General features: G+C 36.8%; 1 protein-coding gene across 1 annotated transcript in view; it reads left to right on the top strand.

The window, feature by feature from the left end:
* Positions 1-24798, top strand: part of LOC122805507 (transient receptor potential cation channel subfamily M member 2-like) — a 914064-nt gene that overhangs the window by 677259 nt on the left and 212007 nt on the right. The window contains exon 22 of the mRNA XM_044075701.1: positions 1751-1931. Coding sequence (XP_043931636.1) covers positions 1751-1931 — 181 coding nt within the window. The remainder of the gene's footprint in view (positions 1-1750; positions 1932-24798) is intronic.

Raw genomic sequence — 24798 nt, 5'->3', positions numbered from 1 at the left:
TAATATAGATGACATTTCCTTATTATGCTTTCAACCTATTTTGCAACAGAATAATCTATGATCTGGGCTAGATAATGCGGCAGACTGATTAGTTTTAAAAGGTCTAACATACAGCGACTCTAAAACTTAACCAGTGTTGTTCAGATATCTACAGTTGAAAGGTGATTGGTCTCTACTACTTCTGGAGACAGTATTAAAATGATCTCCATTATTTAATACCTAGGCTTCAAGTGGCATCAAACAATGTCATTCTCAGAACATCCAGCCTTGCAAATAAATAAGGTGCAAAAAGACTTTACATTATATCAGATAGTCAAACATGGTCTTATAGCCACTACCAAATATGTCCTTGGCATGAATATTCTCCTGTTTGCGGAGAGGTGATGTAGCACTGGCATTACTCAATACAGATAACATACTGATAACAGAAATTTGCCAAAAAAAAACCCATAGAGCACATCACTGCACAGTATCTTCCTTATCTGGGGAACAAACCTACCAACTGTTCTTTGCTTCTGGCAAGCTGTTGCTATAGCAGAATGAATGTCATCAGCTGATGCATGCATTCAGTCCATATAACATTTCTGTGGGACCTGAGATCTCAGAGGACATGGATCGAGAAATTCCACTAATAAATCACATTTATGGTAACACAGACTTCTGTATGGCTATGAGTATATAGCAATTTCCAAGCCAGTTTAGGAAGATGGAAAGCCACAGAGCCTCCAGGACAGAATTCAAAGCTCAGTGACAGCAAATGAGGAAGTAGTTTTATTGGGGTATAATACCGCTGCACACTGGAATGTGACTGATTAACAATAGAAGCTAGATGCTGACTTTTACACCTCAGTCCTCTTGTGTTTCCCACTAAGCACTATTGCTACTCAGTGTAAATTGCTGTAGGATTGTAAATATCAACCATACAAGTTGACAAGTAGTCAGCTACTATATCTGAATTACAGATATTCATTTAGTCACTTCTAATACATCATTATTATGTGGTCTATTGCACTTTATCAGAGTAGATTTTCAGTTCATCTTCTAGGTTCAGTGAACTTTCTAGAATTACTCTACTTCATCATTACAATGTCTTATGTGCTTTACATAATGCATAATCTAACTTAGTGTTCCTGTTTGACCTCATACAATCTAGCTATCTGTAATACCAGTATTCTTAGTCTACATTTAACTCCAAGTCTACTTACTGCAACAACAGACATGTTACTTACACATTATTTGTTATTTTTTATTTAATATCCTTTATAACTAAAATATAACACTACTGCAAAGGTATTTATGCATTTAGTTGTATATCCAAAGCATATTCTATTATAAAACTGTTCAAGTACCATTCTGTCTTCCTCAAATACTGATCATGTCCCTTCTGGACAGGGGCATCGGGTGCTGACTTGTCGGAACATGGGCTAAATTCTTGGCTAGGCTTATAAGGGCCTCAGAGCCATTAGCCTAGTAATGTCCTATGATCCTGTGATCCTATCATCTACCTGATATCCTCTGCCATTGTTCCACAGTACTGATGTATGGATTTAAGGATTACTACTACATTTACCATGTGTACTTTTGAATATAATGTCAATGGTTTGTGTGTGATTATGTCTTTTTACATCTCCCTCAATTAGTGGGCATTGATTCACATGAAGCATTTATCTGGTCAACAAAAATGTAAAAAAATAAGGTAGTTTAATAAAATGCCTCTTTCTAAACATATTGTTTTTTTTTTTTTTTTAAGGCATAAACTTTGGTCCAGACAGCTGCACATTGAATGGAAGTGAGCCCAACAAACCAAAGTGTCCTCTATACTCTGATGGTGATACTCCTGTTTTCCCTGAGTGGCTGATCGTGCTGCTATTTTGTGTATACATGCTGTTTGCTAACATTGTCCTTCTTAATCTCCTCATTGCAATCTTCAAGTAAGTGTGCATTTATGTATGCAGGATGTTATGCCTCTTTGTTATTATTAATTTATGTTCTTGTTAATTAACTAGGTATGTCATTCTTAAAATGCACTTAATTTCTTTCTGGTATGATATGTAAGTGCATCATGAAGAAACAGTGCAGAGAAATGATGATTTAGGAAGCACTCTACAGCAAAGCAGTATGCAAACTATGCACACAAGAACACATTTTTTAGTATGAGCACAAAATCATAATCATAAGTGAACACACTGTCAATTTTTTTCTGTATGAGTTTTGTACCAGTGCTTCCTGCTGCCAGACCCCCTCACCCCCAAATCAGACTTGAGGCCATTTCTTTCCTTGTAGAAGGTGGATGATATGAGGCATTGGCAGTAATGCCAGGAGAAGTAGGGCAGTGGACATGTAACATAATGCCAGTATATCTAGCTGGAGTTTTATAAAGAATTATATGTCATTTGTATAGCAAACTGATTTGTACAGGTGCTTGTGTTGAAAATGTATTTGTAATGTTGCTTGTGTTAAAAAAATTACACATAGTGGCTTTTGATGGACAGAAAAGAAATACACATGTATGTCAGATTGTATGGTAACTATTGAAATGAATGCATTGTAATAGAGGATACTGGAAGAGATGAGGTTAATCTCAGTCCAGCTAACTTTGAAAAATAGTTTGACATTAAATTACTTTATATAAGCCAATAAGATTGTATCCCACAGGTCTCAATGCAGCCAGATACAAAAATGTATGTACTAGGAAGCCTTGTGTATTGTCTTAAGCAGTAAACTAATTGCTTCTCTGGAAGAGTGGAAGTTTGAAATTGTTTCATGACTACCAGAAGCTGCAACAGATCTTAGCAAGGCTCTCTGTGTATGTATTATTGACACATATGTGCTATATTCTGGTCCAGTTGCTAGTAAAGGGGATGGTATGGGAACCAAAAGTCAAATGACCAGATGTATGTGATGCCATTTGGTAGTCCAGGACTAAAATGATGTTTTAATACTAGATGAGACACTCTGTTTTTGAAATCTGACATATAAGTATCCCTCACCCACTTCATCTTTCCTTGCTTTAGTAAGTAAGCAGGGAATAGTAATTCTTGAGATCAGTCAGGAAATATAGTGGGATTAGTTAAGTACTGTTTTTCTTTATCTGTGTGAATCTATTCATTTATGTTATTTTAATATTTCTTGTGATTCAAACACTGGTGTTTATTAAAAATAGATATTTAGTATTTTCATCTTCTTTTATCTTTTATTATTAAATATGTTTAAACTTCTCATCGTGGCTAGTCTTTTAGAGAATATTTTAACCTTTGAGAGTACTTATATTTATTTGGTAACACTGTGGCCACTCCTGAGAGCCTTGCCAAATTGATCGAACACTACCATTTGTATTAATATTAATTTCACTCAGTATAATTGGGTACCCTTGTAAGAGACTTAGAGTAGCTGGCTTTGGAGTGTCTGGTGGCAGTAACTAACTTATAGTCTGGGCAAAGCATGAGTAAATCTGTGCCAGCCTTTCCCAGGTGTGTGTGTGTGTGTGTGTGTGTGTGTGTGTGTGTGTGTGTGTGTGTGTGTGTGTGTGTGTGTGTGTGTGTGTGTCTATGTGTGTGTGTGTATATGTGTGTTTGTGTGTACAAATCAAATCTCAAAGAATGTGTGGGTCAGCTACTTGGAGCAGGGACACAGAGCACTGGATTCATAGAGATGGTGTTGGAGGACTTGGCTTAGACTGTGTCCGTGGGAAGTCTTACTGGGGGCCTAGAGTTAAAGAGAGGGAAACCCAGACCCCGCACTAAGTATGTTCCCTGTGTGCTCTTCAGAGAAATTGTGCTTGATGCAGAGAACTGCATGTGGAAAAATTGTTTGTATCTATCTTTGTTCCAAGTGAACGTTCTTCACCAGTGTCAGTGGTGAGGATTCATGCTCCTTGATTACTGGCCCAGAGGAGGGGACGTAGCACAAGGTATCACCTGCCATCCACAAGGGCTATCATTCTGGAAGCTATGCGATGGTTTGTATACTACTAGCATTTTAGCAGAGAGACCCAACATTGTATTTCCTAATCACTCCCCTAGGTGGGGTCATGGGATTAGTGTCACCATGGGGAACACTGTGCCTTCCTTGTGGACCTGCAATGAAGGTTACCACATTCAAAGCTTACATTGTTGCTCCTTTGAGGGATTGTGGCATTTGCCTCCTTCCCCTGGGATAAGCACACCCTTCCTTCCAAAACACTTTCAATTAAATTTCTGCACACTTGCCTTATTTCCATTTACCTACAAAATCTTAGTATGGAGTTTGTAACCTTTATTTATGAGAACCGAACCTCTCTAATTCTTAATATTCTTCCAATCATTCCTTCTGTTCCACGCAAACTTCACTAAGACTACCAACAATATGTTCTGACATTCTGCTTTATCAAACCACTCAGAGAGCACTTTCACAAAAGATTTCAATTTTCAGTCTTGCATCACAGAACAGAACTGATAACTGATGCTTTTCATCCTAGGATCCCCTTCTAAATTAACTTTTTTTCATTGTTTACTTTATTTTCTGACTTCCATTCATCCAGACTATACTATCTACCTCTTATGTATTATTAAGCAATTCACAGTTAAAAATATCTTCAATTAATGGATTCACCAAAAACCCCATTATGTACCTTTCAGCTACAAGTTATCATCTTCCACAACTTCTTTCTTCTTCTAAAACTATTTTCCTAACAAGAGAAGCTTTCTCCTTTTAATGTATTTGTAACACCCTTTCATTCTGTTGTTACTACATTTTCTCCTTTTATTCAAATGGGTGTTAAAATCTGCAGTCTAGCATACAGGATCTAATATCATTGAAAAGGTTCTTTTTCAACAAATCATGCCTTTTTTTCTCCCTTGATGATGCATACATATTACATAACCAGATATGCTTCCTTACAACCCAATACCACATACTACTGCCCTTACTTTTTACACCCAGATCACAGAATACTTCATCTGGCCAAATGTAAAGAACACCTTTACTGGCCATCTAGTCGCAATGTGCTCTCCCTTTCTCATAACCATATGGAACCTAACATCCTGCAAACATGCCAAATCTGCATGCATGTCCAACAACCATTCAAAAAACAGAGCACATTTTACTTCCTTTCTGAAACTATTTATGTTAAGGAGACGATATTCAGTGATCTTATTATTTCATCTGTTTTTTCTTTTTTCACTCTTTCTTTCTCTCCTGTTTGTTCTTTTCCACTTTTTCAGTTTTTCCCCTGTATACTTTCCTTCTTTTTAATGAGTAATGCACAGTGTCCCCTTCATCTGAGTGCAAAAGGTCAAACCTATTGTGTGGTACTATCCCCTGCCATTTCACATGGAAACCCTTCCTTATCTTATCAACACTCAACCTCTCACCTCATTGTCCATTTAAGAAAATTCAGAGACTTCTGATTCCTTATCCTGTTTAACAGGATTCTCAACTACTTAAAGTTGCAGCAACTTTAGTGATATTACCCTCCGCTTTGTCTTATACATTGAAGATATTTATTTTATGTCAATCAGCATAAATATGTTTGTTCAGTATTCACATACATGACATTTTCTTATACCTTGATCCCTTAAATGTGACCACATTCCACATATAAGTCACATCTCCTGATGAGATACTGCACAGAAAATGCCCAGTTCACCACAAGTGCAACAAGCTTTTTTGCTGGCCAGTACAGAAATGTATGCCTCTGCAATTATTAACTCTAGTCACATTAGGCAGATGGGCAACCTACCCATTGCACAGTTTAATGTTCATGAAGGTCAACCAGCCTCCAGTCCACACATCTAGTTGGTTTATCATTTTTTTTAAGTCAAAAACATCTGCAATACTTTTTAAAGTTCATTCTTGATATCCAGAACCCATAGTGTATCAATTTTGAACTGCAAAAATTCCAGCGAGAAATTACTCATTGGCAACAAAGGTACATTCTTATTAAATTCAGTCATAGATCTGGAAGCAGCCAACATAATTGCAAAGGAAACATCGAATACCCTTTATTTCTAGTGTGCATAATGGATCATAAATCTGTCATCAAACCTTCCAAATGCTACATGGGCTTGGAAAATGTAACATGTACTGGTGGTTCTCCCTACTTGCACTGAAAACTCATACGATTATGTTTGGCTAACTGAAATGTTTCCACCTCTTCCTGAGCTACCATTTCTGCAGAGAGGAGCCTTCTTCTATGCTGCACCACTTCTAACTTCTGACATTTTGTTTTTCCACTTCTTTATCATCATGAACAGACTGACTCATCCCAATGGTTTTCTCATCACTTCTTGGAGTCTGCAAGCTATCAACATTTGACAGCATGCTCACTGTTGCCATCTTGCTGTCTTCCCCAATGAGTTTATCCGTTATTGCAGCCTACAAGTCATCTGCAGGAGTCTGAGAAGACTGCCTCTTCCTTCATGTTATTAATCTACTCATTTTAGAAACTTGACCTTGCTAAAGTTTATTAAGTTAACATTTAAGACAAGCAGGCATGTAGTAAATAAAAAAAAAAAACATATTAACTTTTTCCAATTACATAAAGTTTGCATAACATATCTTTTATTTCTTTGTAACTATCATTACACTTCATATTCTTCAGAAAATGAATACTTACACAAATCCTGTTATTCAAGCAACTTTATAAGTTTATAACAGCAATATTTAAAATCTATCGCTATTGTTGGACCTTTGTCCCCACATTATTTTAGTCTTTCTTCATATTTATTGTACTAAGAGGTTAAAAGGTAAGACTGTATTTCTTCATTTACGTATTTTATAAAATAACTGAGACTTCCTCATCTTCGCATTGCCTTTACCTCATGTTTGTAGTCATGCATACAGTTTTATTTCTATCTGCATGTTTATTTCTGGGCAGTAACTTAGATTTCTTTGTGGTGTGATTTGTATTTTTATTTTGTTTGTAATTTTTTTTGCATTATTTTTCTAATTAGTAGTTCTTCCGTAACATTGTATATGTTCAGCTTTTCATGAACCCCTTTTAATTGCTTGTAATATTACCAACCCCGCACACAGTTAATAACTGGTCTAGAGTTAAATGTGATTTTTGCAGAGATGTGTCTCTAATGGCTCCTTTTATGACTCCATTTATATTTTACTTCATTACCAATGAATCATAGAAGCTAGTAAATTCACAGTTCTCACTCTTATTTTTAGGTTCACTTACGTATGCATTTATCACCTTGTGAGACCCTTCATTTTTGATAAAGAATAGAATGCGTTATGTATGGAAGGCTTTTGTTTGATTTGTAATATGCTTGAAAAAAATTCCTATTTTCTTATTTTCATTCTGCTTAAGGCTAAATGGCTTCCTCTTCTGTGATATGTAGGAATTTTGCCCACCTGACTTTCTCTGGTGTCACTATTTCATTTAGAATGAGCTATACCTCAAACCTTTGAATCAAATGTTTCTATATTTTTAGACAAGTTGCCATGCAGCTTCAGAGATGGTGGTGGTTGACCTTTAGTCAAGCTGAGCGAAATGAATTTGTGAAGACAAAAATCAAAGCAAATCGATAGTGCAAACACTTTGTAGTCAAAATGCAAAAAAAAAGTGGTTACTCCATGTGAAAGAGAGAGAAAGAATGCAAAACTTCAGCCAGATTCAGAAAACTTTGCTGCGTTGTGGTAAGTGAATTTGCATGATGAACAGTCATGTACAACACGTGATTGATTCAGAAAATCATTTATTTTTTTTTACATTGGTTGACCGGAATAGTCCGACTGGATACATGTCCATTTTTAGCGGAGGTCCCAGGGAGAAAAGCTCCAAAATACAATGCATAGAAATTATATGTACAAAACATAAGCATAATACACAGAATACATAACACAGGCAAGTTACCTACATTGGTTGAGCAAGCAATTATTCATAAGTTCTGCTGTAATTTAATATAAGTAGATTGAATAGTACAATTGTGGTATAGCATTTAAATAGTGGAGATTGTGTTAGTCTGGTTTAGAGCAGGGATATAGCCAGTGTGATTTAAATATTTTTTGAGACTTTTTTTGAATAGAGAAAGTGAGGTTTCTAGAGTAAGGTCTGCAGGTAGTACATTCCATATTTTGTCAACGGAGCCAACGGAATCAAGCTTCGTGATGTGGCTAGAACAGCATGATCTGGTGTGGAATATTATAATGGCCTAATAATGATATGACAATGATCAATGTTATTAAAATGCGCATCTTGGTGCATGCTAATGAGGCAAAACAAGGTGGGAGAGTTATTCAGAAATGTATAAATGTTAATGTGCCATATGGAAATAAGCACAATTAGAATGAGAACAACTAGAAAAACATCATATTATATTGTATGGGATAATTTACAAAATTTGTTAAAAAAATTCTAATTTCAATAGCACGGTATTTTAGTTTAATTAATTGATCTGATTGTAGTGGATGTCTTTGTAAATACTTTAGTTGTTTTGTTGAATATTATAATAATACCTATTTTTAATTACTTGTATAAAATTGTTATGATATTTCTCTTATATGTTAAAACAATAAACCTGTTTTGAAAAAAAAAGAAAAAAAAAGAAATGTATAAATGTCACACACTGTAGCTGCACTCACTGAATACATGAACTTAGCCAAATGCTTAAAGATTGAAAGAATTATCAAATAATAATACAGGTTACTACAACTTTAGTAAATATATATCTGCAATATACTCCTATTGCTGCTGCTATGTCTTATGGTGTGCAATGCCAATCCATAAAAATGCAGCCCAGCAATTGCTGAACCCTTGCAATTCACCTCTTACTACACCCTGCCCAACACACTTAGAAGTACTGCCAAACATACACTTTTTTTATAAATAGGCTGAATAGCATTTAAAAGCAATTGAAGAATAAATAAATGGACTTGTAAAAAGTAGTACTTACTTTAGAAATGCATTGATATTTTTGCAGAAGTATGAAGTCTTTTGAAATTCACCTTTTACATCTGGCCAAGTACGAAATCCAGAGGTTGCTTCTGTAGCATGATGAGACTGTGTGATTCCCTAATTATGCTTATGTCATGCAGGGTCACCTATCTGGCTGCAGTGGTTATGCTAATTAGGGATCATCCCATTATTGATTCTGAATTTATCAATTTGCACAATGAGAAAACCAACCATGCACATGCCTGGTCCCCTCCAGGCAGCAATGCACATGCCTAGCCCAGGCCATTCCTTCACTGGGGGAACTGTAATTCCATATTTAACCATCTGTACATGATGTCACTGTAGTGCATTATTTCTTAAATACACAGGAAAAAAGTACTGTTTTTTTCTATGGTTGGGAGGGTGGCCTAATGGTTAAGTTGTTTGCCTTACAAACACAAGGTGCAGGGTTTGAGTCTCACAAGGGATAATTGGCTAGGCTTAAAATTGCTCGCAAGGGCAGTAGGCTTAGTACTAATCTATGAACCTCTTGTAGAGAGAGCAAAAAATGCACTTTTGTGTGTGTGTGGCCTAATGGTTAAGGTGTTTGCCTTACAAACACAAGGTGTTGGGTTTGAGTCTCACAAGAGATAATTGGCTAGGCTTAAAATGGCTCGCAAGGGCAGTTAGCCTAGTACTAACCTATGTAACCTAACCTATTTTCATTCCTTAAAATGCCATTGCGACCCATAATACAGTACCTACATTTTCTGATTTGCCATCTATTGAGCAAATGAGGTGCCTGTTAGTACCTAGCATTGTGGCAGAAGGAACATATGAGATCTGATTTGGGCATAAATTATCTGCCATTTTTCCTGGAGATTCTTCAAAATGAGACATCAAGGCTGGAGGAGGAGATGGTAGTGCTCCTTTTAGAGCACAGAGGTATTGTGAGGAGGAATCAAAAATATTTTAAATCTCCTCCATAAGGATTACCACTAGAGACTGACATCGAAAATAAAGCAGCCTAGGCTATCACCCATGTTACTGGAATCCCATGCACTGGGGAACATACCTCTCAATTGTCCAGATTTTTACAGAATGTCCATGACTTTGCCTCATATTTTTGCCCTTTCCCTCATTGGAAACATGTTTTGATTTTCTGACAAATCACTGAGAATTACAGTTAGTCACTAATGCTAGACATTAGACTTTCATACTTCATAATGTTCAGAAAATGTATACTGATGCAGAACATGTTGTTCTAGTCACCTTTTTTAAGTCAGAGTAATATCTAAAATGTGTGCCCCTGATATTGAGCCTTTGTCCCCACAATTATTTTCTGCATTATCAAGAATTATTGACCAAAGATGTTGAGAGGTATGGAGGGGAACATGGTATCACCATTACAGTGACATGATATGCTGCAATCATTATCTTCTTAGCCAATGAGATGATGACGTTAAACAGCAAGCAGCACCTATGCCCTGTAAGTAGAACTTATCTTAGGTACACATTTAAACTGCATTATGTGTCATCCACAAGTATTACACAATGCTCTTTTTATGTCTATAGCCCCATAAAATACTGAAAGGAATAGACAGCTGCAGAGTAGATCAGAGAACCACAGATAACACTGTGATAGAACCACAGATAATACTGTGATAGAACCTAAGATAATACTGTGATAGAACCACAGATAATACTGTGATAGAACCTAAGATAATACTGTGATAGAACCACAGATAATACTGTGATAGAACCTAAGATAATACTGTGATAGAACCTAAGATAATACTGTGATAGAACCTAAGATAATACTGTGATGAGTACACATGCTTCAAATTGCCTTGCTTTTAATATTAATAATGTTAGGGATTCATTCCCAAAATATATACCTTTCATACAACAATGCTACTTCTGTCATACTGCCATAGTTCAAAGGTAGCAGTTTACTATGTAATGTTATTAGTGTGTTTGTGCATACATATATGTAGACAAGTGGGTCAGTATGCTAAGACTGTGCTCCCACATTGTGAGGATACCTGTGGGTTCAGTCTCCCCAGTTGTGTTATCATATATTATTTTGTTATTTTGCTGTCTCATTATAATAGCTATAGCATTACTTTGGAAAAATATCTATAACCATTATTATTGGTTTAGTGGACAACTGTATCAATATAGTTATTTCCATTGCATATAAACTGTCAGTGAAATGTTATGCTACACTAAAGTGTCTCTGTTTCCGTACCCTATCCTATCCCCAATTCACAACCACCCCCGTACAGCTAAGTTTAAACCTGTCCTACTCCACTCATTTATCCATTAATCCAATCCCCAAACAGCCACAGTAGTCTGCTCCACCCACTTTACCCATTCTTTGATTCCCTAAGCACCCAAAGTCATCATCCAATCTACAAGCTAACACATTCACTAATAATTCCTCACTTACCTAACTTGTATCTCTGCTAATCTCAGCCGTTCCAATCAAACCATCCCTATATGCCATCTCTGACATCACTAGCAATTTTAACAAGCTCCACTACCTAGTACAATCTGTAAACATTAAATATCTTATTTCTCAACACTATTTTTTATTTCCCAAATATTTTTTCCCAGCCAGCATTTCTTATAATCTAGACACTTAATAGCAATGCTGTACATGTTGTTGTATCTTTCAGCTTTTTCCAGTTAGGGGTCACCACAGTGGAACTCTGGTCCGCTAATGATTGGCAGTAGATATTTACGTACCAAGTTGGCAGCCCTGACACACAACCTTCAAGGAAGGTGCGTCCATTCACGCATGTCTCCACCCAGAAGACGCTTTAGCTGAGAATCGAACAGGACAACGTCTTACTGTGAGGCGACAATGCTACCGCAGCACCACCACCGCAGTACAATAACAATGCTGTACATACAACTTATTATAACACCTTTTCTAATCTTACTCACATTTATAAATAGCCTACCCCCAGTGCATATGTGACATATCTCATAAAACCTCATATACACATACATACTCAAACCAAACTCGCTTCTCAGTTATATCACCTGAACTCTTCCCTCACTCATTACTTTATCTTCACACATACAAATATATCAGCACCTACTATTCTCCACCAAATACCTTAGTATTCGCCACATGCAAACCAAAATACTACCATCCATTCCATAGTACCACCACCAAATTTAAACACAGTGATGACATTTACCCTAACCTTGGCCCCTTTTTAGCTCACATTCTAATCAAAGCACCTCTACTCAATCAACTCCATTACACTCTCCTCTGCTCACAAAAGGCCCCGACATTATCATACTGAGCATATACTCCCAAAGCATTTGGAACAAAACCCATGACCTCCACACAATCATAAAGCACTATTCTCAAGACATAATAGTAGCAAATGAAACCTGGCTAAAACCCAAAAATAATTGATAGTGAAGTAGTTCCCGAAGGATACAATATACTCAGACTAGATAGAAAAGTCAAACTAGGAGGTGACACAGCCTTAATACTCAAAAACTCCTGAACTTACCAACTCCCAGAATTCTGCTATGCTGAAGCCCTATTCACTACATTAAAAATCAACAAAACAAATCCATATGCATTATAGGACTCTACATTCCCCCAGGTAATAATACAGACCCACTTGAAGAAAATACTTAACTGTTTAAGCTGCAGTGTAGCTCAAGAAACCATAATATTGAGAGACATGAATATCGACTGTTAAGAAAATAACTCAACTCTTTCTTGTTTCCTGTTTCTTTAAAAGTCTCTGCTTATGATTTCTTTGTCTGACAGTTTTCTTTCAAATAGCTTCTGATTCTTCTGATTGAATTTTGTTTATAATTACACCATATGAAACGTCTTTTCCACTCTCTGTCTCTCTCTGCAACACCCAAAATATCTTCACTTCTAGAACATATACTACAAAACTGCTCTATATTCCCACAAAGTGTCAAAAACCTGGAACAGTATCCCACTGCATTTAAAACAAACAAACAATGCAAAAACTTTTAAACTGCTAATAGATCAACATCTAAACACAATCTGGCTCTGCTTATACACTGCACCCGGATAACAATTGCCCTGACTTTTTTTCTACTTTTTTTATATACTGAACAAATCTTTAATATAAACTACGCTCTTCTTTCTCAGAACTCTCTCACTGTGATCTCTCTGTCTTGCTCGCTGTTATTGCTAACATAGGAGGAAATTCAATATATGACCTATGTAATAGTCTACTCTCTCATAAGCATACGCATCAAAATCCAATATGTTTAACTGTCATAGTTACCTGCTATATTTTTGTATATTTTGTACCTTTGTATTTACTATAGTCTTGAACATTTTCATATTTTTATTACATTTTTTTTTTTATAATCTTGTATTGAATCTTGTGATTTTCTCCCCAGGCGTCTACTGAAAATGGGTTTTATACCAGTTGGACGTTCCCAAGCAACAAAGATAGTCAGATAGGTAGATAGCTAGACAGATAAAGAGATAGGTAATGCATGTCTGAACAGAATGCTTTCTTTTTATATGTTAATTTGTCTCCAACATCATACTGCGTCCTGGACTAAAGAAATCTGCTGGCTTGTCTAAATAGCTCATCATGTTAATCCCGTTTGTTAGAAATTGAGTGATGATAGCTACTGGTTCAGAAAACCTCTCAGTTGTGTACACTAACAGCCTTGTTACATTGAGAAGTGTTTTTGGTTTATCAAGTGTGTCGCGTATAAGTGTAACATAGTCAAAAGGTATATGACATTCAGTTTTTCATCTTATTTGTACCTCTCTACCCCCATTGCTATCCTTTCTCTAGCATGCATTTATTTTGTTCATTATTTAGTTTCTCTCCCTTTGTTTTACTATTATATACATCAGAATCCCTACATATGTCCATCCTTCCAGCAAGGCCTGTTGGTCCCCACAAGTGGTAAGAACAGGGCCACCAACACCACTATCACCAGTAGAAACTCCCAGTACATCTGAGTCCCAATCTGCCACAGTTGCCTGCACACCTCCTGCTGTACCTGCATCACCCACTTCAGGTAGTACTGCAGCAGAAGCTGGACCAGTGATACTCACTCAGTCTGCATATAAACCCAGGATAAAGTGGATACCTTTATTGTGACTTCTTCCATAGCACCACCTGTGAATGAAGTGCTTTGTACAGAGTAAGTGGAGTTGGTTGAGAGTTCAAGTCCATTTAGGGGGCTTGTTTCCTGACATTAGTGAAGGTACAGTAGTCAGACTCTGCTGATATAATTATTTTTGTTACTTTTCTGTACACCAGCCATCATATTGTTTTACCTTTTTTATCTTCAGTTACTTGAGCTTGACATCTGTGCATGTTTCATACCCCCTTCTCCATTGTCTTCTATGCCCTTCATTGCATGACTGTGACCCTTTGCAGTCGTGTCTATGTTATATATTTGTCTCTGTGGACCTTCTCCCTCCATTCTCTACCCTCCTACATTAATCATACTATATTCCTTGCTACCTTCCACAAATATCTTTTCTGCATATATGTATCCTTGCATTAAAAAAAAATAAAGCAGCACACAAGCCTCATGACCATGTAGGATGGCCATAATCTCTTGTAAATGGGATTGCATCAACTGCCCCTGAGGCTGTAGTTTGACAGATGAACACTGTTGCTGCTTGTACTTCTCTGCATCCACAGCATGGTCCTACACAATCTTCCTGCAGGTCTCTGCTGTGGCTGCAATGAGGACCTTTCTTGTGCTGCGCATCACTCACACTTTCCTGGCTGCATACGCTGTTAATGAGTATCAGAGCTCATTGCTCATGCATAGTAGACTGAGTAGAGTTGGCTACAGTCATAGATGCTCTATTTAGAATCCCCCAAATTGTTTTTATTGTTTTAAACACTGAATTGTAAATGAGAGACACTTTAACATGAAGCATAGTGAAAATGTCTATCAAGAATCATTTGGTGAAACTATATTTTAAAATTATAAATGAAAAAAACAATGCATGCTGTTCCAGCTGGATTCACAGTAGTCACTTTGCATAAAGGAAGTTCTGATATTCTAACCTCTTGTCAGCTTCAGAAGCTGCAGAGTGAATGTTCTACAGGCAGGCTGTTTCTGGTGTCATAAATTAAGGTATATACTTCAGGTAAAGTCAGGAATGGCCTGTAAATGAAGATATTTAGATGACCTGGCTTTACAGTAAGACAGCAAATCAGAGTTATTGGTCATGTCACATGCATCCAGTTATTGTTTTACCTGTTTAAAGAAGCCTGCTACTGTGTACACTATACCTTCCAGCCTAGCACACAGACTGTATCTGTCACTGACATGTGTTGTTTTGGTAAACATATGCTAGCAGCATCATGATCCCACTTATATCCATTACCTTTCCTGTTTCTAACACAGTGTTTAAGTTCTTAAAATGTTGTATACATAGGCCACATATATCAGAAGACTATGAGGCCATCACTGTGTCAGCCCTCTTTAATTATCAAAAGATTGTCCAATTTACCCATTGACCAAACCCTCCCATTTATTCCTTTATATACATTTCTAATGCCATGCACACAGCCACTAGCTGGTGTCCCACATTTTTCCATTACACCGTGTGAAACACATTGTCAAGACTAAAACTTTAGTGTAAAAGTACCAAATACCTTTACACCATAACCTTTTATTCTTTTCAAATAAATGTCTCATACCCTTCCCATAGATTGTCACAAGTCATTAATATGATCCTCTCCTTTAATATTTTTGCTTGCTCATTTTTAACCTTAATTAACATCTTATTATTACTATTTCCAGCAATTCGGCCTGAAAATCTTTAAAGCCCTACTGTTTCCCTTCCATCAACATGGTATGTAGATAGTGAGACAGAGAGAGAGGGAGAGAGAAAGAGGCAGAGAGAGAGATAGAGCGAGAGAGAGACAGAGAAGAGAGGTGAATCCAATATGACTGAAAAATAAGCATTTTAGCACCATATAATAATATAATAATAATGCATAATAGTACATAATAATATAATAATAGTGCATGATAATGATGGTGATATTCACTCCTACAGGAACTTCAGGGGTATCATGCTCCAATCACATTGCACAAAAGTGCTGGAGAGGCTGATTGATAAAGGAATACACAGAGTAGAAGGAAGTAAGAAGGGAGATGAGTTTTAATTTGGATCAGAATGCTGTACAAATGACCTGATGTCTGCAGTGAGACAGACAGTGCAGGAGAAGCTAGAGGTGAGGAAAACATCTGACTGTGCATTCCTACAGTTGGAGTGAGCATATGAGAAGGTCCCAGGGAAACCTTCTTTTGGCAGGTCTGCAATGGTTTAATGTCCCAAAACCATTTGTATATTTAGTATAGTTTTGTACAAATGCTCAATGACATGAGTAAAATCAGTGTTCATACTCACAGGAGGGGTTCCAGTGGCAGTAGGTGTGCATCAATGGTCCTCTCTGAGCGCACTCCTACTCATACTGGTGCTGGCCATATTGACAGATCAGATAAGCTGTTTGTATGCAGATGATGTGGTATTACAAGCAGACTCTGAACAGGAACTTCAGCAAGTGATAGGGGACTGGAATGGAAAATGAACCTAAGTACAGACCAGACACTGATAATGGCAAAATTGGGGGAAGTTAGAAGAAGCTAAAAACTTAGGTAGAAGGCAAAGTAGTGAAACAGCTTCAAGCTGGAACTTGTGATTGAGGAAAAAGGAAATCTGAATGAGGAAGTCAAAACTAAAATCAGACATCCTGAGGCCAACTGACATAGAGTGTCAAGGGTGGTGTACGACATAAGAAAGCCAAAGAAGCTGAAAAGTACAGTCTGCAAAGTGGTGCAGCCAGTACTAATTTATAACACATTTACCAAGGCAGAGCAGCTGAGGAAGCTTGAGGTGATGGAGATGAAGTGCCTTAGATGGGTAATAGGATGCAGACTGAGTCCAGTAATGAGGATGTCAAAGCTGAAACACAGGTAGGCCAAATTGCAGAGAAGGGCAAAGAGAACAGGTTACTGTGGCTCGATCATATGTACAGGAAAACTAAAAATGATTTGGTAAAACATTTTAGAGAAACAGAAAGCAGATAAAAGGAGATGAGACTATCTACCCAAGAGATGGATAAACTGCATGAGAGGGCAGCTTTGGCATTCAGACATGAATGTCAAAAAATGTAGGAGGGTAACAGTAAATCAAGAGAGGTGGCTAAAGTTGAAGCAATAACGCAACCCATATGAAAGTGGAAAAGAAGGATTGATGATGATAATTTCTAAAGAGAACCAAAAATTTCCTCCTAGAATTCATCACCTCCACTTTTGAACATTTCTTGAAATATTTCAACATACTCACTGATGTTTTGTGTATTTATTGGTTTTTTGTTTGTTTTTTTTGTTTGTTTGCACATTGTAGATCTAGTTACTTCTGCTCAGTAATGTCCTGTTGTAGGGGAGACTCAGGGAGAAAGTCTTTAGCATAATTTTACAGAAGTTGGCATTTTTCTCAATTAGCATATTATTTACATAATATACATAATACATAATAATACATATTGCACAGCATGGTAGATAAGTTGCTAAGAATTCTACATCAGAGCTCCAGGGTTTGGATTTCAGTCATGATCTTTGGCCACTGTCTGTAGTTCTTTGACAGTCTTAGGTGACTGTCTGTCTGGAGGGTGCATGTTTTCTCTGTGTCCATGTGGGATGTTTCCTGGTAGTCCATTTTTCTTCCACCTTTCCAAACACACTGGTTCATTGGTTACTCTTGGCTACCCACATATGTTATATTTATCCTAGGTCTTGTGGCCTGAGTTATGGCTGAAAAGGGTTAGTGAATGATAAGTTCACATAGCCAGACAAGCACTGGGTACAGCTGCATTATTTATATTTATATGAAATATAACTATTGGTTTCATAATGATCATTAATTAAAAGGAAGAAGTTATGTTATGATGACAGCAGCCGTGGTATGATATATTGTTATTGATAATGGTGGCTAGCTTGCGCTTAATGATAAAGTGTTTTGATTTCAGACCCAGGAATTGTGAGGGCATATGCTGTAGAGTGTCGATGTTTTTCTTGAAAACCATCCAAATGATTATTTTTGTGGTTGACAAGACCTAGAATGCAAAGCTGCTGGAGTATCCAAGTACTGTGGGAGCACAAGTCATTAAATAATAGCCTCTGGGGTATAACTAAATTTGTTATCTGACATCATCCATGCTATTTGGCAGTTGTTGCAGAGGTTAAAGTTGTGAGTTGGAGTTCCTGTGGTACATGATTTAATTTCCTTAGCATTTGTTTGACTAATGTGTGACCTTGAGCAAGTCACTTAACCACAAAGTGCTCCTGGATCACCCCTGAAAAGGGACTATGCATCCAAGGGGCTACCTAGTTAACAAATGAATATTGTTAATATTATTTTTCTTAGGGAAGAACAGCAATGCTCCATTTGTGACACACCAGCTGCAGGGCTGCACATGCATCGGAGGTTCTTGTTATTGCATGAAGCAGACCTTTTTCTAACCTTCTTAGACATGAATTTCCATAGGTTTGTCTGGGCACAATAAATGCAGCAGCAAGGCAAGACCTAGAGTGTGATTCCAAAAGGCTTGCTGTCAGTGTAAATAACTTAGTCTGGTGTATCATTCCGGAATAAGTCACTTCGACTGAGATCAGGTCCAAGGCAAGACCTAGAGTGTGATTCCAAAAGGCTTGCTGTCAGTGTAAATAACTTAGTCTGGTGTATCATTCCGGAATAAGTCACTTCGACTGAGATCAGGTCCTTTGGAATCTGGTCCCTGGTGTAAGCCAGTTTATAGATAAGCCCTGCACTAAATTAAGTCACTTACACTGAGAGCAAGTGTTTTGGAATCAGGGCAAGCTTAAACTGGAGTAAGTAATTTACAATGCAAGCAACTTTTCTGAATGTGGCCTCTAGTTTTATCTATGAAACAATTAATTGTAAGGTAAGTTGTCCCAGTCTGTATCAGTACCACGGAGAAGCCCCCTTGTGTGTGTTTTCTGAAGAATAGGTTTTGGTTGTTAAGACTCTTAAGTAATTTACAGACTTCACTACTGTGATGCTTACTCCACTCAGTTTATATTTACATTGTAAGCATTCTTCTACTAATGAATTGTTCACATGACACCCTGTCTATTCCTGGTGAAGTGCCAGTCTACATCTCCTCGGTAGGCTTTATGACTTTATTTCATACTACCATGTCCACACTTGGACACCCCATGCTTTCATTTTCTTTACTCACACACATTTTTTAAATATATCTGTAACTGACTTGGATGCCTTCATCTCGTATGTGCTCCTCATCATCTTCATGATAATTCCTTCATTTCTTTATATACTCTATTTAAACATCACACATCATATGGGCAAACAATCTATTTCCCACTATATCAACCATCCTTTTTTCTATATTTTTAAATATAATTTTTATTAAAACAATTTCATTATTTCCAGTATAATCCTCAGGTCTCACTCTTTCAATGCAATTTGCTTTATTTTTGTTCCACTTTTGCATCTGTGTAATTCTTGAAATTTTCGGGTTCCTATTATGAGATTGAAAACCCATTTACATGAATATGAATATGTTGACTCGTATTGCATGAAGTACATGAACCTCGAACGTCCAAAACCGCGAATTCCAGACTGTCGATTTGTTTTGGTTGGCCTGTCTGCGGTATAGCTCCGTAAGGTAAGTGTGCGATATATAGGACTTTAGGGTTATAATTTGGGTTAAGGTAAGTGCATAGATAGGTAATGTATGTAAGATTTAGTGTAGTGTTAGATGTAGGGTTTTTTTAAGTGTATGTATGTGTATTATTTATTTTCTTTGGGTGTATGTCTGTAGGGGAAGTGTACAGTAGTTACGGACCTTAGGGTTAGGGAGGGGTTAAGGATAGTGCATAGATAGTAGTGTATGTGGGGTTTAGTGTAGTGTTGGAAGTAGGGTTTTGTTAAATGTATGTATGTGGATTATTTATTTTGTTTGGGTGTAAGTCTGTAGGGGAAGTGTGCGGTAGTTACGGACCTTAGGGTTAGGGAGGGGTTAAGGATAGTGCATAGTTAGTTGTGTATATGGGGTTTAGTGTAGGGTTAGAAGTAGGGTTTTGGTGCTTTACTTTAGGTTAGAAGTAGGGTTTGGTTAGTATATGTATGTGATAAACTCAAAAAGGCTTCGGACCAAACCGAAAACAACTTCAAACTAGTACAGGATACTCGGTGACTGAAAAAAACCGGAAGTAACCACACAGCCAGATATATGATTTAGCGCTTTCTTCCACTTTTTATTTTTAACGTGAACTTCCTCAGAAAAAACAGGAAGTCTCCCAAACTCCTGGTTTTATACTGACAAACAGGATATGATGTAAAATTACTTATACAATTTATAATGAATGTTCTCATAACTGACAGACAGGATATGATGTAAAATTGCTAAAACAATTAATAGTGAATGTTCTAATAAATATTCTATTCAAATGTCAAAATAAAATAACATAATATATATATATAAAATATATAACATTTCTATATACAAAATGTATGCCATCTGTGTCTTAATGTTATTCTACAAATTGTCAAAATACTCAACACACTTTCTAATATACATTAATAATACATTCCCATGACTAACTAAAACAGTACATGTATGCCACTTTGTATATGTGTGTATCTGTGTGCATTTCTCTCCACACTCACCCCCACACACGTGTGTGAATACGCCTATGCATACAATCACGTACTCATACATACTAAAACTCCTATACACATATACATGTGTACACACTTTGTGTATACACACATGCAAATATGTGTTTGTACACACACAAAAAAATCCCACCATATGTCTATGCATGTGAGATAATCATCCTGCAGTACTAAACTAAATTACTATTAAATGCACACAGATACACACATATACAAAGTGGCATACATGTACTGTTTTAGTTAGTCATGGGAATGTATTATTAATGTATATTAGAAAGTGTGTTGAGTATTTTGACAATTTGTAGAATAACATTAAGACACAGATGGCATACATTTTGTATATAGAAATTTTTTTATATATATATATTATGTTATTTTATTTTTATTATTTATTATTATTTTTAAGCATATTCTGCTTAGTTGTAAGCATATTAATAAATTCCACTTTGACTGTTTTTCCATTACATGGTATACCATGCTCCAAACAGCTCAGTGGGGACTTTCTCCCTGTGTCTTTGCAAAACTTCACTTAATTATCAATACTACCCCATGTGTTTCCTGATAAGTGCCACAGGTTCACTGTACTCTAAACTTGTTAAATAAAGTAAAATGATAATTGGAGTTGGAGCAATCATTGTAATAATATGCAAAATGCCAATACCAAAATAAAATAAAATAAAGAACATTTTTATCACTTTCATCTTGTATGATTTACTAGTCTGTCATGCCAGATATGATGTTTATATGTGTGCATTTTCCTTAATTGCTGGCTGCAATCAGGACTTTAAAAAGCATGCTGTTGTATTTTTATGAAAAATTGCAATAATCCAACTGCATTAACATTTTATTTAGCACAACAGATCAGAGCCTATGTATTTACATTGGACAGGTTTAATGCACATGCAGCTGAACAAAAGAAAAAGAGATAGAGCTCTTTTTCATATTTTTTTGGGTCCTCATGCCCCACAGGTGTAATCGCCCATTCATTCCTCATAATCCTCTTTGCACTGAGAAAAGACTGCAAAAATGGTGGATGAAAGCCATCATTCAGCAAGGGTAGGAGATGTTTCTGTATGGAGCTAACATCTCTTCATTGTCTGATATGCTGTAGTCAGTGAAAATCCTTGCTGCTTTACACTCATAATTCCAGCAAGAGATTATTTCTTTCTTTTATGTGTTAGCCTGGGATGTAGGAGGGGCCGGTATGACTCGATGAAAAGCCACACAGACACAGGAGGAACCTGTGCCACCTACATAGTGAGTGGAAACAAGGACTGAACCTATACTTGGAACTGTAAGACACAGATCTTGCCATTAGGCCATCGTGCATGCAAAGACATTTGCAGACTGTACTCCACTACAAAGTCCCAAGTTGCAAGGGTTGCTATCTTGAGTCTTTGCTCACATGGAGCTCCCATTCTAGAACACTACCAGTCCCTCACTCTCATACATCTCTAATTGGCTCCTTAAATGCCTAGACCACTAACTGTACCTTAGTTTTTTGGGACATAATCAGAGTAGCACTTATATATTGCAAGGCCATCTGAAAGAGTGAGAAAATTATATTAAATAAAAAGGATCACTGCAACTTGAAGGCTGCACATGATGGCATTTAAAACTTTATTTAAGATAATAGGACACATGACAAATACACATTCACAATGCAAAGGCATTTTTACACAATTGTGATTCCCCAAGGCCAATATTTCCCCCCTCGTATGCAGCCAACTGTCAGCTGGTCCAGGTGCCTGCATCCTACATCAGGTTTACCTACCCCTCCTAATCTCCCCCTGATTTTCTCAGTGAGGTTTGAGGCTGGTTTTGATCATGAGGGTGTCCTAGAAGCACATATCATCCTTGATGTCATGGAGGGTTGTAGTGACCTACCCATGGCCCAGCCCCTCCCTTGCATTTGTCTGTTACGTCCAAGAGCTATTCTCTTCTTTGGACCATAGCTCTCCACAGGGAACACCTAGATAACACCCCCAGAGATAGGTGTACCTATCCCTCCCTGCCAGTACCTAAGACACCCGAGCAGCTAATCAGATCAGCCCATATAGTGTTGCAGGAATACTTTTATATTTTTGCCTTGGTGGTGGCCTGCACTGTGCATCCTGTTGAACTCTGGGGACTTTTACAGAAGCAGTACATATACAGCCCTGTCATAATTCCCTTCTTTCTTTTATTGATCATGTCCTTTTCTCTTCTCCCGCTGTACAACTGTGTCTTAATGCTACCCCAAGATTTAAATAAGTGTTGCTCTACATCTTTTAAGTTCATCTTCTTTTTAAGTTTCATTTTAAGATTTGCATTTATATAAATATAGTCCATTACTTTAAAAGGACCAAGGAAAAGACTTTATAAAATACTTTGCTTTCCTCTTTCACTTTCTATTGCATAATCCCCCGGATTTACTGCATCATCATTCACTGATCATTGCAGAACAGAAGCATACACACCCCTTTACCATGTTCTTCAGTTGTACATTCCTCGCCACTCCTTTCCGTATCATGTTCCTAATTAGCAATGAAATAAATACAAACATGCTTTCTACCTCACCCATTTTTGGCATGTTCCACTTAATTCAGAAATCAAGGGATTCAGTACTCCATTCCCCTTCTTTTGTCCTACATCATTGAAAAAATGAAATATCCACCTCTCATCTAGTCACCAGGCAGACTTGCTGTATGGTACAAAACTGTATCTTGCTGAAGGAAATAATTTATGAAACAAGTATAGTATGCACCTGAATTCCATGCTGCTGGAGACGCATTGCTACTCCAACAGTAGGGATAAGCTTGTGCAGTAAACACAGCAGAGGTGGTAACAGGTGGCTTGACACATTTTTTTGTGGGATGACAGTCTTCATTAGTCAAAGTCAAAGTAAACTTTATTGTCATTTAGAACTACACACGTGTAGCCCAAACAAAGTTTTGTGCATCAGCTCAATTCTTGAGATTACAAAGGAAAGTGCAACAACACATACAAGTAGAGGCATAAACATAACTAACATATACAATACTACTCTCAATACATGCAAGAAAGAGCAGAGACATTTACCACACTCATATACGAAAAGAATACCCTCCCCTGAGTTAAATTAACTACACTATTTAAAGTAAAACAAAACACGCTACAGATTGAAATGTCTAAGTTATTTGTCTAATATTGCACTTGAGTGAGTTAAATAATACTGACTATGGATAGAATAAATAAATATTGCACTTACTTGGAATATATTAAGTATATATTGCATAAATAAATAAAAAATTACTTATTATGTGTTCAGACCCCTGGAACTAGTGCCCGAGTTCAGAAATCTAATCACTGTAGGGTAGAAACTGTTACTGAATCTTGTAGTCCTGCAGCAGATGCTGCGATATCTCTTGCCTGATGTCAGATGCTTAAACAGTCCATGCACAAGATGCGTGTTGTCCTGTATTATTTTGGTGGCCTTTTGGCTGCTTCTTGCAGAACAAAGATGTTGTGTTACTCATTACTCAGTATCCTTGACTTGTCCTATATTTACAAGCAGCTTTACCACAGAAACATACTGCATGTAAAGTTTGTTTATTTAGTTAGATATTTTTGTATGCATCTGGTCCATGCTTTAATTGCTTGATAACGAAAACTATGCACCATTCGCAGAAAAGCATTCTCCATGCCTTTCTGCTAATGATCTTTGTTCTACTACAAATTGTATGAAATTGGGTGGTGCTTATGTATTTTGATTCAAGACATGGTATATCTCTGAGTTGGATGTGTAATGCCCTTGCAGAGTTAATAATACTTATGAACCTGAATCAAAGATTTTACACATGGAGATGGAAGGGATGGTTTCATAATGAAATTATATGTCTGAGAATCAATCAGATGAGGATTTTTATAAAACCTATGGAGACAGTTATTTATATAGTATGCTATTTTAGATATGAGTACTTTTATGTTATAATTAGTGCCAAATAAGATCATTTTATTGCTATATGTTCAGAACAAGCAGCCCATATTCTTCTTTTAATTTTCTCCTTATTGTTGCACTGACATGTTAGAACAAGTTTTATTAAGCTTATCCTTAGCTGTGTAATGCATAAAACTGAAATAATAATGGGTACATAGTAGAAATGTTTTGAGATGTTAAGTGGATATAATTTGGTTAACATAATATCAGTATTCAGATGAATACTTGAATCCAATTTATTTG

This window comes from Protopterus annectens, chromosome 6.part1 (assembly GCF_019279795.1).
Source record: "Protopterus annectens isolate FY-2018-M chromosome 6.part1, PAN1.0, whole genome shotgun sequence".
NCBI lineage: Eukaryota > Metazoa > Chordata > Ceratodontiformes > Protopteridae > Protopterus > Protopterus annectens.
This window is presented reverse-complemented; position numbering and strand designations above follow the sequence as displayed.